General features: G+C 44.5%; 1 protein-coding gene across 1 annotated transcript; it reads right to left on the bottom strand.

Annotated features, from left to right (window-relative positions):
- Positions 1–2,084: 2,084 nt before the first annotated feature.
- On the bottom strand, positions 2,085–3,032 carry LOC128830252 (olfactory receptor 52R1-like). The gene has a single exon (XM_054016042.1). It carries the CDS (start codon positions 3,030–3,032, stop codon positions 2,085–2,087), a length of 948 nt encoding a protein of 315 aa, XP_053872017.1.
- Between the last annotated feature and the right edge of the window lie 11,201 nt (positions 3,033–14,233).

Raw genomic sequence — 14,233 nt, 5'->3', positions numbered from 1 at the left:
CCTGTTTAAGTAGGACTGCATTTCCCCAGGTCATGACACACAAATAGCCTCACTGCATCTAATACAACTGAGAAGATCAATGTCAGCCTTGGGTAAATCACTTTATCACTGCGTGGCACAGTGGGGATAACACTGCCTAGCAACATAGCTAAAGATCTTCTAAATGTGGTGATCAAAATCATCATGCAGAGCATATGTTAGACTCAGTTTTATTGTCCAGCTTCAGCCCCTGGGCAATGCCAGCTTCAGCCCCTGGGCAATGCCAGCTTCAGCCCCTGGGCAATAGATGCCCTATAGTTCCAGATAAGGTACTGTGTACATGTGTAAATAGCCGGCTAATGGTAGCTGTGCCGTTTATCTCCCTCCCTGTGAGCTACCGATGCCACCCGTGCCTCTGCCCAACTAGCGCAGGGGCTGATCCTTCCAGGTTACTCAGCTGTTGTTCTCCTAGCTTCAAAGCTGATCCCTTGCCCTGCCCCTGAGTCCTGGCTCAGGGCAAAGGGTTCCCATTGCAGGGACCCTGCCTCCTTCCATCCCCCAGCCAGGAGGAAGAAAAGGGAACTGAAAGCTAAAGAAATAAGCCATACAATTGTCTATTCCTTCATGACTTTGTAGCCTAGCTTTAGGGCCCACAAGTTGTATGATACACAATCTTGCCCACTTGCCACACAGCCCTACTGCCAACCCTCAGCTGCTTTTATATGGTTTCGTGGCTTCCCTCCATGCTCCTCATTGGCCTGTCCACCCCAGTGCTGCATCTTCACTACAATTATTGCAGTCTCTTTGTCAGGCTGCAGCAGCTCCCGACTCAGCTGGGGTGGGGGAGGGAGGTGGAGATGACCAGCAAGTGATAGGGGGAGGAGAGGAGAGGAGCTAGAAGCAAGGTCAAGGATTCCTTAGAGGTTTGGAGGGGGTTGGACTAGACGACTTCCTGAGGTCTCTTCCAACCCTAATATTCTATGATTCTATGACTTGGGGGAAGAGGCATAGAAGGGAGCTGGGCCTAGAGGTAAGAGATGGAACAGGGGCTGGGCCTTGGGGGAATAGGTGAAGCAGGGGGAGGTCCTTGGGGGAAGAGGTTGGGTAGGGGGTGTGGCCTCAAGGGTCACTGTGGATAATTCGCTGAAAACATACACTCAGTGGATAGTGGCTGTCAAAAAAGCTAATAGAATGTTGGAAATAATTAGGATAGGGATAGATAATAAGACAAAAGGTATCATATTCCCGCTATATAAATCCGTGGTATGCCCATATCTTGAATACTCCATACAGATCTGGTTGCCCCATCTTGATAAAGATATATTGGAATTGGAAAAGGTTCATAAAAGGGCAACAAAAATGATTAGGGGTATGAAACAGCTTCCATATGAGGAGAGATTAATAAGATTGGGAGTTTTCAGTTTGGAAAAGAGATGACTAAGGGGGGATATGATTGAGCTCTATAAAATCATGACTGGTCTGGATAAAGTAAATAAGGAAGTGTTATTTAATCCTTCTCATCACACAAGAACTAGGGGTCACCAAACAAAATTAATAGGCAGCAGGGTTAAAGCAAACAAAAGGAACTATTTCTTCACACAGCACACAGTCAACCTGTGGAACTCTTTGCCAGCAGATGTTGTGACGGTCAAGACTATAACAAAGTTAAAAAAAGAACTGGAGGATCAATGGCCAGGATGGGCAGGGATGGTGTCCCTATCCTCTATTTGACAGAAGCTGGGTATGGGTGACAGGGATGGCTCACTTGATGATTGCCTGTTCTGTTCATTCCCTCTGGGGAACTTGGAATTGGCCATGATCGGAAGACAGCATACTGGCCTAGATGGACTTTTGGTCTGACACACTATGGCCGTTCTTATGTTCTTAAGGGTCCAGTGACCAGCAATTAAAAAACTGGAACCCAATGAGTTTTACATAGACTGATTCCCCAGTTTGGCATGCTGACACAGCACACTAAGGTCAGGAAAGGCTTTAATGTCTCTTTGACTGTCCAGTAAGTGATTCAGGGAAGAGGGCCCAGCACCATGTCACCAGCCAGCTCTGCACGGAGCTTGGTCTAAGACCCAGAGCACCAGGAGAAAACTTTAGGTCCCTTTATGAGTAACAACATGGAGCAGCTTATCCCGGATCTGCTTGGTCCTCACCCCGTAGATGATGGGGTTTAGCATGGGGGGCACCAGGAGGTACACGTTGGCCATGAGAACGTGGAAATGCAGGGGCACATTATATCCATAGCGGTGTGTGAGAGAGGAGAAGAGAGATGAGATGTAAAAGGTGAAGATGGCACAGAGGTGGGAGCCACAGGTCCCAAAAGTCTTGAGCCGGGCATCCTTTGTGGGGAGGCTGAAGATGCTCCTGAGGATCTGGATATAGGACACGACGATAAAAATTACATCCAGACCCTTCACACAGAATAGCACAAAGAGGCCATAGTAATTACTGACGTGGGTGTCTGCACAGGCCAACTTCACCACGGCCATGTGCTCACAGTGCGTGTGGGGGATGATGTTGATTCTGCAATATGGCCATTGCCTCGCCAGGAAGACATAGGGCAATATGAGCATGCCACCACGCAACACCACAGCCAAGCCAATCTTGGCCACCACAAGGTTTGTGAGGGTGGTAGAATGTCTCAGGGGATCACAGATGGCCACGTAGCGATCCAAAGCCATGGCCATGAAGATCCCAGACTCCACCACTAAGAAGCAGTGAATGAAGTACATCTGGGTGAGGCAGGCACTGAAATCGATCTCCCTGGAATTAAACCAGAAGATGCTCAGAGTCTTGGGCAGGATGGACGTGGACAGGACCAGGTCGGTGACGGCCAGCATGCAGAGGAAATAGTACATGGGCCCATGGAGGCTCGGCTCCCTCTTCACGACCAACAGGATGGTGAAGTTCCCCAAGATGGCTATGGCATACATGGTGCAGAAGGGGATGGAGATCCACACATGGGCCCTCTCCAGGCCTGGAATGCCCAGCAGGATGAAGGTGGAGGGGTTGGTGAAGTTGGTTGTGTTGGAATCTGACATGAAATAGAGAGAAGGTGTCCAACTCTGAGACAGAACGGTGTCTCCTGCATGCACCATATGTTTCCCTGACTTTCTGTATGTACCCAAGGTTCCAGGGTGATGGCAGCAGTACAAATGCCTGGTTGGAGAGACAATGTTAATATGAGACACTGCATGCACTACTGGAGGCTGTTCTCATGGGTGAAGAAGATTGGTCCCTCTTCACACACTGAAAAATGACATTTTCATTGTTCAGAGAAATGAACTATGAACAATTGACCCTACTAATGCCAATTCCATATTTGATGGTGCTTCATCTATAATTCCTATAATTCCTGCATCTATAATTCCTACATGTCGGTGTGTGGAAAACCTTAACATGCACCAGCAGGAAACACGCGTGCGAATACTGGCTATCCATCATTAACATAAAAATGGCCATACTGGATCAGGCCAAAGATCCATCTAGCCCAGTATCCTGTCTTTTGACAGTGGCCAATCCCAGGTGCCCCACAGGGAATGAACAGAGCAGGTAATCATCAAGTGATTCATCCATCCCCTGTCACCCGTCCACAGCTTTTGGAAAATAGAGGATAGGGACATCATCGCTGCCCGCCCTAGTTAATAGCCATTGATGGACCTATCCACCATGAACTTATCTAGTTCTTTTTTGAATCCTGTTATAGTCTTGGCCTTCACAACCTCCTCTGGCAAGGAGTTCCACAGTCTGAAAACTGACCATTTATTCCTACCCTTTGCTTCCTATCTTTTAAGCACATACCAGTCCATGAGAGGACCTTCCCTCTTATGCCATGACAGCTTACTTTGCTTTAGAGCCTTTGGTGAGGGACCTTGTCATAGAATCATAGAATCATAGAAGATTAGTGTTGGAAGAGACCTCAGGAGGTCCTCTATTCCAACCCCCTGTTCAAAGCAGTACTGTACCCAACTAAATCATCCCAGACAGGGCTTTGTCAAGCCAGTCTTAAAAACCTCTAAGGATGGGGATTCCACCACCTCCGTACGTAACCCATTCCAGTGCTTCTCCACCCCCTGAGTGAAATAGTTTTTCCTAATATTCAACTTAAACTTCCCTCATTGAAACATGACAACATTGCTCCTTGTTCTATCATTGGCCACCACTGAGAACAGCCTAGCTCCATCGTCTTTGAAACCCCCCTTCAGGTAGTTGAAGGCTGTTATCAAATCCCCCCCTCCCCGACTCTTCTCTTCTGCGGACTAAATAAGCCCATTTCCCACATTAATGAAGTTGCTGAACAAAACTGGCCCCAGAACTGACCCCTGGGGCATTGCTCTTCATACTGGCTGCCAAATAGGCATCGAGTCGATGATCACTACCAGTTGAGCCCGACAATCTAGCCAGCTTTCTATCCACCTTATAGTCCATTCATCCAATCCCTACTTTTTTAGCTTTGCTAAAGTCAAGATATATCACATCCACTGCTTTTCCCATATCCACAGAGCCAGTTATCTCATTATAGAAGGTGATCAGGTTGGTCAGGCATGACTTGCCCTTGGTGAATCCATGTTGACTGTTCCTGATCACCTTCCTCTCCTCCAAGTGCTTCAAAATGCTTTGCTTGAGGACCTGCTCCATGGTTATGCCATGGACTGAGGTGAGGCTGACCGGTCTGTACTTCCCCAGGTTCTCTTTCTTCCTTTTTTAAAATATAGGCACTACATTAGCCTTTTCCCAATCATCCAGTACCTCCCCTAATCGCCATGAATTTTCAAAGATAATGGCCAATGGCTCTGCAATCCCATCAGCCACCCTCGGATGCATTAGATCTGGACCCATGGACTTGTGCACGTCCAGCTTTTCTAAATAGTCCTTAACCTGGTCCTTCACCACTGAGGGCTGCTCACCTCCTGCCCATACTGTGTTGTCCAGTGCAGCAGTATGGTAGCTGACCTTGTCTGTGAAGACCAAGGCAAAAAAAGCATTGAGTACTTCAGCTTTTTTCCACATCGTCGGTCACTATGTTGCCATAAAAAGAATGGCTCGGGTTTTGAGAATCCTTCTCACATCCTGAACTGTGAAGACTGATGCAAAGAATTCATTTAGTTTCTCTGCAATGATCTAACGGTCCTGGAGTGCTCCATTAGCATCTTGATCATCCAGTGGTCCGACTGGTTGTTTAGCAGGCCTTCTGCTTCTGATGTATTTAAAAAAATTGCTATTACTTTTTGAATCTTTGGCTAGTTGTTCTTCAAATTCTTTTTTGGCCTTCCTAAATCTTTTCTTTTTTACACTTCATTTGTCAGATTTTATGCTCCTTTCTATTTTCCTCGCTAGGATTTAACTTCCATTTTTTAAAGGATGCCTTTTAGCCTCTCGCTGCTTCTCTTACTTTGTTGTTTAGCCACAGTGGCACTTTTTTGGTTCTCTTTTTATATTTATCAATTTGAGGTATATATTTAAGTTGAGCCTCTATTATGGCGTCTTTAAAAAAATTTCATGCAGCTTGCAGGGAATTTATTTTTGGTGCTGTACCTTTTAATTTCTGTTTAACTAACCTCCTCATTTTTGTGTAGTTCCCCTTTCTGAAATTAAATGCTTCAGCGTTGGGCAACTATGGTGTTTTCTCTGCCCTGCCACAGGGATGTTAAATGTAATTATATTAGGATCACTATTACCAAGCGGTCCAGCTATACTAACCTTGGACCGGATCCTGTGCTCCACTTAAGACTAAATGAAGAATTGCCTCTCCTTGTGTGGGATATATGAAATTCCCCATTATTATTGAGTTTCTTTTTATTTTAATAGGCTTTCTAATCTCCCTAAGCATTTCACATTCACTCTCACCATCCTGGTCAGGTGGTCAGTAATATATCCTACTGCTATATTTTTATTATTTGAGCATAGAATTACTATCCATAGAGATTATATGGTACAGTTTGGTTCATTTAAGATTTTTACTTCATTTGATTCTTCACTTTCTTTCACATAAAGTGCCACTTCCCCGCTAGAATGACCTGTTCTGTCCTTCCAATATAGTTTGTACCCTGGTATTACTGTGTCCCATTGATTATCCTCATTCCACCAAGTTTCTGTGATGCCTCTTATATCAATATCCTCATTTAATATGAGGCACTTTAAAAACTTGTCACTTTTTAGCTGTCTCCCATTACGTCATGTAATTGAATGAGACTTTTTTTCATTTAACTGTTTCTCATCAGATCTTACCTGTATTTTGTTATCTTCCATCCTTTTCTCCTTACTGGGACATAGAGAATCTCCATTAGTAGATCCTCCCCTAAGGGAGGTTTCTGTCCAAACCACATTCTCCTCCACACCTGTTGGCTTTCCACCAGCCCTTAGTTTAAAAAACTGCTCTGCGACCTTTTTAATTTTAAGTGCCAGCAATCTTGTTTCATTTTGGTTTAGTTGGAACCCTTATCTCCTGTATAGGCTCCCCCTTTCCCAAGAGTTTCCCAAGTTCCTAATAAATCTAAACCCCTCCTCCCTACACCATCATCTCATCCACACATTGAGACCCTGCAGTTCTGCCTGTCTCACTGGTCCTGCACATGGAACTGGAAGCATTTCAGAGAATGTTACCATGGAGGTCCTGGACTTCTGTCTTTTCCCTAGCAGCCTAAATTTGGCCTCCCAGACCTCTCTCCTATCCCTCCCCATGTCATTGGTACCTACATGTACCATGACCACCAGCTCCTCACCAGCACTACACATAAGTCTATCTAGATGTCTTGAGAGATCTGCAAGCTTCGCACCAGACAGACAAGTCACCATTGCAAACCCAGCTATCTATGTTTCTAATGGTTGAATCACCCATTACTAATACCTGTCTCTTCCTAATAAATAGAGTTCCCTCCCCTGGAGACAAGTATCGGAGGGGTAGCCGTGTTAGTCTGAATCTGTAAAAAGCAACAGAGGGTCCTGTGGCACCTTTAAGACTAACAGAGGTATTGGGAGCATAAGCTTTCGTGGGTAAGAACCTCACTTCTTCAGATGCAAGAACCTTCAGGCTTGCATCTGAAGAAGTGAGGTTCTTACTCACAAAAGCTTATGCTCCCAATACCTCTGTTAGTCTTAAAGGTGCCACAGGACCCTCTGTTGCTCCCCTGGAGAGGTATCCTCAGTGTGAGAGGATACCACTACATCATCTGGAAGGACAGCCCCAACTATGGGATCATTTCCCTCTGCTCCAGTTGTATGTTCTCCTTCCCTGAGACTTTCATCCTCCTCAACATCACAGAGGCTGTTACACCGGGGGTGGGACTGTTCTACTGTGTCCTGCCAAGTTTTATCTATGTTCCTCTCTGTCTCCCTTAGATCTTCCAGGTCAGCTAGTCTGGTTTCCAAAGCCTTCACGCAGTCTCTGAGGGCCAGGAGTTCCTTGCACCGAATGGACACATACACCACCTGCCCATAGGGCAGGTAATCACACATGCTGCTTTGGATGCAATAAACTGGATAGCCCCCTCTCTGTTGCTGGACTTCTGCCTGCATTCTCTTTTTACTCCTGAAGTTAGTTCCTTTTTTGATGTTTTTTTTTTAAATCATGGGGTATTTTTGCCTTAAGTTTAAAGAAGTCTAAGGAATGGTAAGTGTATCTAGCCCCCTTTCACACTCCCCCTGTAAATTCCCTTGCAAAACTCCCCTGTTAGCAGCTCCTGTTTGCTATATTCTCTGATTGCTTAGGAGAGGGCTTTTTCAAGCCTTGGTCTTCCCGGGTAGCCCCACCCCTTGGTTAAGGGTTGATGGGTGTTAAAGGTCTTAGGGATCAAAGCCTCGTTAAGAAGCTCTCAGCCTTGCCTAACAGGCCACTAGGCTCAGCACCCACATGGTCAGCATATGGCCCCCCAAACAGCCTACACAGTACATTTCAGTCCAGCAGCAAACGCACACACAACAGACAACAAACTTACCCCAAGGGTCACATAATCGTTCCGACTTCACCTGGAGAGTTAATACTATAGAGTGTTCCCCATTTACCCAGTTGCTCAAAATCTGATAGTGGAAAAATCCCAAACTGTTGCCAAGACATGTGCCGGGGGAAACATCCCAATTAGAACAAACCTTAGGGAAGGGGAGGCTTCCATATGCGGACAGAATGAAAAGTCAGGGACTGTTTAGTTTAGAGAAGAGACAAATAAGGGGGCATATGATAGAGGAGAGCAAAATAAAGAATGGAACTGATTACATTTAAATGGACAGAGAATAGTTCCCAGACAGTAATATCTATAGATACTTAGTGCATCAAAAGGGCTAATTCCCCAAAGCTGAGGAAAATTATTAGCAAAACTCATTGGGAGGAAAAATTTAGACAGAAAAATGGGAATGAAACTCGGGATTTCTTTAAGAAGAATTAATTAGATAGCTAAAAAGCCACAATTCCACAGTCAAGAAAGTGGCAACATTGGGAAAAACCCAATTCAGTGGCAAAGTGGAGGAAGGAATTAGGGAGGGGAAAATAGATGGCAAGGAATGCAATCAGAAGTTATGAAAATTGACAGGTGATGTTAAAGACATCAGGAAAAATCCATGTTTGGCAGGGCTAAGGATCACAAACAAGGATGTTATTAAGTATATTAAGAACAAAAGAAATCCTAGAAAAGGTTTTGACTGATTCCTAGAGAGTGAAAGGGCACTTGTTAATGTGCCTGACAAGGTAGATGTGTTCAAGAAATAGTATATTTCTGCATTTGGAAAGAAGCAGCATGTTGTACACATATCATATGAAGTGATTAAATACTTTCCAGTCCATTAGCAGTCAAGGAGGATGTTAAACAGCATCTACAGTAGAACCTGAGAGTAACAAACACCGAAGTTACAATCTGACCGATCAACCACACATCTCATTTGGAACCAGAAGTATGCAACCAGGCAGCAGCAGAGCCAAAAACCCCCCCAAAAGATAATCCAGGACAGTTCTGTATTAAACATAAACTATTAAAAAATAAAATGAATGCTGTACAAGGATATTTGAGAAGGTTCGTCAAAAATGGAAAAGCTGGTATAGGTTTAGTTAAAAAATAAGTCTAGGAATATAATTAATGCCAGTCAGCAACATGGTTTATGGAAACAGGCCTTGTCAACTAAACACGATTTCATCCTTTAATGAGAGTACTCGTTTGGATGATCAAGGGAACCACGCAGATTCAATACACTTCGATTTCTCTGAGGCATTCGATTTAGTAGGGGAAAACATTAAGATAAAAAATAAACACTATACAATATCAGTAGAGCACACATTAAATGGACTAAAAACTGGCTAACTAGAGATCTCAGAAAGCAGTTTTCAGTGGGCCATTGTCAGGGAATGGGACAGTGGGGTTCTGCAGGGATCAATTCCAGACCTGATTCTATAAAATATTTTCATCAAGGATCTGGAAGCAAACAGAAAATCACTTAAGATAAAATTTGTGGATGACCCAAAGATGGGCAGAGTGGTTACAATGAGGCAGCCAGGGCAGGCATAAGGATTGATCTGAAGCATTTGGTGAGCTGGGCCCATGCAAACAATATGTTTTAATACAGTGAAATGCAAAGCGATCCTCTCAGAACAGGCAATGCAGGCCCGACACACAGACTAGGGCTCGGTATTATGGAACGTAGGGACCCTGCAAAGGATTGAGGAGTCATAGTGGACACCCAGCTGATTGTGAGCTCCCAGTGGAATGCTCTGCCCAAGAGAGCTGATGCGATCCTTGGATGCATAAACAGGGGAGTGGTGAGTTGGAGCAGGGGAAGGATTCTACCTCTGCATTTGGCATTGATGAAATCGACTGTGTCCAGTCCCAGGGTCCACATTTCAAAAAAAATATTGAAATATTGGAAAAGGGGGCAGAAAAGTGCCACACAAAAGATTCAAGGCTGGAGAAAATGAATGACAGAGAAAGACTTAAAGAGCTTCGCCTACTTATCTTATCAAAAAGACGATCAAGCGAGACGTTCATAGGAGAAAACCATTGGCAATAACTGGCTCTTTAATCTGGCAGAGAAAGGCAGAGCAAGACTCAATGGCTGGAAGTTGAAGGCAGACAAATTCCAGCTGGAAATAAGGGCCAAAGTGAGGGTGATTAACCATTGGGAAAGAGTGCAAAGGGAAGTGGTAGAGTCTCGAACTCCTCATGTCTGCAGATCAAGACTGGATGCTAGTCTCGGAGATCTGCTTGAGGGCTTGTCTACACTTAAAATGCTACAGTGTCATTGCCCCAGTGCTTCAGTGTAGACACTACTTACAATGATCACACTGGTTCTCCCATCAGTGTAGGTGATCCACCTCTTTGAGAGGTGGTACCTAGGTCAATGGAAGAATATTTCTGTCAACCTCATGCTGTTTACACTGGGTTTAGGTTGATATAGCTACATCTCTCAGGAGTGTGGATGTTTTTGTTATTGAAAAAAAAAAGAAAATGCAGTTTTGGGTTGCATTAACAGAGGCAGAGCCTGCAAGTCACAGGAGGTGATTGTACTACTCTACTCAGCACTGGCTAGACCACAGCTGAAGTATTGTGTCCAGTTTGGATCACCAAAGCACAGGAAGGATGTAGAGAAACTGGAAAGGATCAGAGGCAAGAGACAAAGACGATCGAAGGGATGGAATGCAAACTATATGAGCAAAGGCTGAAGGAACTGGGTATGTTTAGTTTGAAAAAGGAGATTGAGTGGGGGACATGACAGTGGTCTTCAGATACTTCAAAGGCTGCCATAAAAAGATGAAGAAAAGTTGTTCTCTCTTGCCACAGAAGGCAGGATAAGAGCCAATGGGTTCAAACTGCATCAAATCTTCCTAACTGTAAGAACAGGAGGACAATGGAGCAGACGCCTCGGGAGGTCTTGGAAGCTCCTTTACTCCCTTACTTTACATGTCTGGGATGATTTACATGCAACACATCTTGCATCTTGGCAGAGGGTTAGACTAGATAGCCCTTGTGGTCCCTTCACCCCTATGGCTCTATGATTCTATCATGTAAAATACTACTTTAGATCAGGTCTTAGTCAAACACCAGTTATGGAGCTCAATACAGGGGTAGTTAGGTGAAATTTAATGGCCTGTGTTATATAGAAATTCAGACTGGTCTTAAGCCCTATGAATCTATCAATAAAAGAAGTAGAACAGGCATTTATATTTACTCTGTCTCATAATAAATAAACAAGGGAACATTCAATTACATTTAAAATCTGAACATATAACACTGATAAAAGAAAATTGTTTACATAATACCTATTTAGCCTGTTGAACTCCTTGCCACAGACATTGTTGGAGAAAAGAGTTAGCTGAATGGGATTCCCAAATGGATTGGTCATTCTAGTTGGTGCTAGTGGCACCGCCGTTAGTTAAGGCTGCCTGATACCTTGAATTAGAAAATATCATTTTCATTTACTCATAGACTCATAGACTTTAAGGTCAGAAGGGACCACTATGATCATCTAGTCTGACCTCCCGCATGATGCAGGCCACAAAAGCTGACCCACCCACTTTCCCTTAACTCTGCTGTTGAAGTCCCCAGATCGTGATTTAAAGACTTCAAGTCGCAGAGAATCCTCCAGCTAGCGACCCCTGCCCCATGCTGCGGAGGAAGGCGAAAAACCTCCAGGGCCTCTGCCAATCTACCCTGGAGGAAAATTCCTTCCCGACCCCAAATATGGCGATCAGTAGAACCCCGAGCATGCAGGCAAGATTCTCCAGCCAGACCCTCATTGACCATTGATACTATTTACCAGCGATGGCACGCTGTTCATTTGACTAAAATCATGTTATCCCATCAAACCATTCCCTCCATAAACTTATCAAGCTTAATCTTAAAGCCAGAGAGGTCTTTCGCCCCCTCTGTTTCCCTCGGCAGGCTGTTCCAAAATTTCACCCCTCTGATGGTTAGAAACCTTTGTCTAATTTCAAGCCTAAACTTCCCCACGGCCAGTTTATATCCATTCGTTCTCGTGTCCCCATTAGTACTGAGCTGAAATAATTCCTCTCCCTCCCTGGTATTTATCCCTCTGATATATTTAAAGAGAGCAATCATATCCCCCCTCAGCCTTCTTTTGGTTAGGGTAAACAAACCGAGCTCCTCGAGTCTCCTTTCATACGACAGGTTTTCCATTCCTCGGATCATCCTAGTAGCCCTTCTCTGTACCCGTTCCAGTTTGAGTTCATCCTTTTTAAACATGGGAGACCAGAACTGCACACAGTACTCCAAATGAGGTCTCACCAGTGCCTTGTATAACGGAAGCAGCACCTCCTTATCCTTACTAGATATACCTCGCCTAATGCATCCCAAGACCGCATTAGCTTTTTTCACGGCCAAGTCACATTGCTGACTCATAGTCATCCTGCGGTCAACCAGGACTCTGAGGTCCTTCTCCTCCTCTGTTACTTCCAACCGATGCGTCCCCAGCTTATAACTAAAATTTTTTTTAGTCATCCCTAAATGCATCACCTTAAACTTTTCACTATTAAATTTCATCCTATTACTATTACTCCATTTGCTTATAAGTTTGCCAAACTTTAAGCATTTGGACTGAAATTATCCATGCTGGGTGTCTGCTGCCAGCTGAATTGTTTTTTGAAAGTTTAATTCATAACAGTTCAGCTGACTTCTCGAATGAAGCTAGGAGAAAATGTGTCTTTCCCAGGGTGAAAAATTCTTATAATTGTTCCAGTGAGGAATCCTAGCACCTCCATGCTTTACAGCAGGTAAAATTTCAGTAACAGCCCCCCATTTACTGTCAGAGCCCTGAAATGCAAGAGGAGAAGGTAACAGTGTCAGTGCATTAAGACACAGCTGGTTTCTGAGGTCCTTACTCAGTTCTCACTCCAACGGGAGTTTTGCCTCAGTGAGGCCTGACTAAAGTACAGGCTACAGCCCCAGAATTTGGCCTTGTATTGTACATCTGCTAACACCTTTCATATTGAAGGATTCACTATGCCACTGATATGCAGCCACCTTGGGGCTGAAGGCCATGAGTTGGGGGCAGAGCAAAGAGGGACATTTTGGCCCATGATATTGGAACAAACTCATCCCCTGCGGCAAGGATCCTGGCATGTTTAATGGCTGTGCAGAGCAGAAATGACCACAGACTTACTCTCTATCCCATCATACCCACGTTGCCCTGGGTTTGTCGAGCAGGTGAGCTCCTCAGCAAGAGATGGGTATCTGTGAATTCTGAGATGGAAGTGTCTTCCCTGGGAATCCCCCTCAGGTAGCCGTGTCCCACACCTCTCTCACCCCAGCATCTGCAGCAACACCCCACGCTAAGAGCCGACACAGGTGTGTGCACCATTTATAATATAGCTCTGTGCAATCCCAGTGGGGTTCGCTCAGCCTCTAGGAGAGAAGCGGCAGCTAAATGTAAACATGTGGGAGACTGGAGTCATTCTAGCCAATGTCTCTCTTTCCATATCTGTGTTTCTGTGTTCTTTATCCAGCTTTATGAGTAAACAGTAATTAAGGGATCTTCCCATAGGGAAATGAGAACTCGTCGGCTCTGTGCTGAGTTAGAGAGGAATTGGCTGATCTGTGTATTTGTGTATATTTAAAAATTGTAGTTGATTACGAAGAAAACTAGGGATAATGCCTAGGTTTACATATTTCAGAGTAGCAGCCGTGTTAGTCTGTATCTGCAAAAAGAACAGGAGTACTCGTGGCACTTTAGAGACTAACACATTTATTTGAGCATAAGTTATCGTGGGCTACAGCCCACTTCTTCCGATGCATAAAATGGAACATATAGTAAGGAGATATATATACATACAGAACATTATGCTCAAATAAATGTGTTAGTCTCTAAGGTGCCACAAGTACTCCTGTTTTTTTTAGATTTACATAGGGTCTGATACCCTGTAAATGTCCAGGAGAGATGGGTAGATAGTAGACAGACATATCTGGAGACAGATGAATGCGGGGAGACACGAGCTGCTTGTGCAGACACACAGAGCTGTTGCTAAGGGATGAGCGATCAGTAACTATCATCATACTGTGCAGCATGTTTCACTGAAGGATCTTCAAAATACCTAGCAAAGGAAAGTCACTATGAACATATCCCCATTGGGTAAACTGAGGCACGGGGTGATGTGATTTGGCCAAGTCACATGGAGTTTGAGGGGCCGAATGACAGGTAGAACTCATGAGTCCTGACTTCCCTGCCATAACCACAGTGTCTCCATCACGTCAAGAGGGAAATGGACTCCCGCTCTGGCAGGGGCTGTTCGTTGGGTGGGATAGAGAAGAAA

This window comes from Malaclemys terrapin, chromosome 1 (assembly GCF_027887155.1).
Source record: "Malaclemys terrapin pileata isolate rMalTer1 chromosome 1, rMalTer1.hap1, whole genome shotgun sequence".
Lineage (NCBI taxonomy): Eukaryota > Metazoa > Chordata > Testudines > Emydidae > Malaclemys > Malaclemys terrapin.
This window is presented reverse-complemented; position numbering and strand designations above follow the sequence as displayed.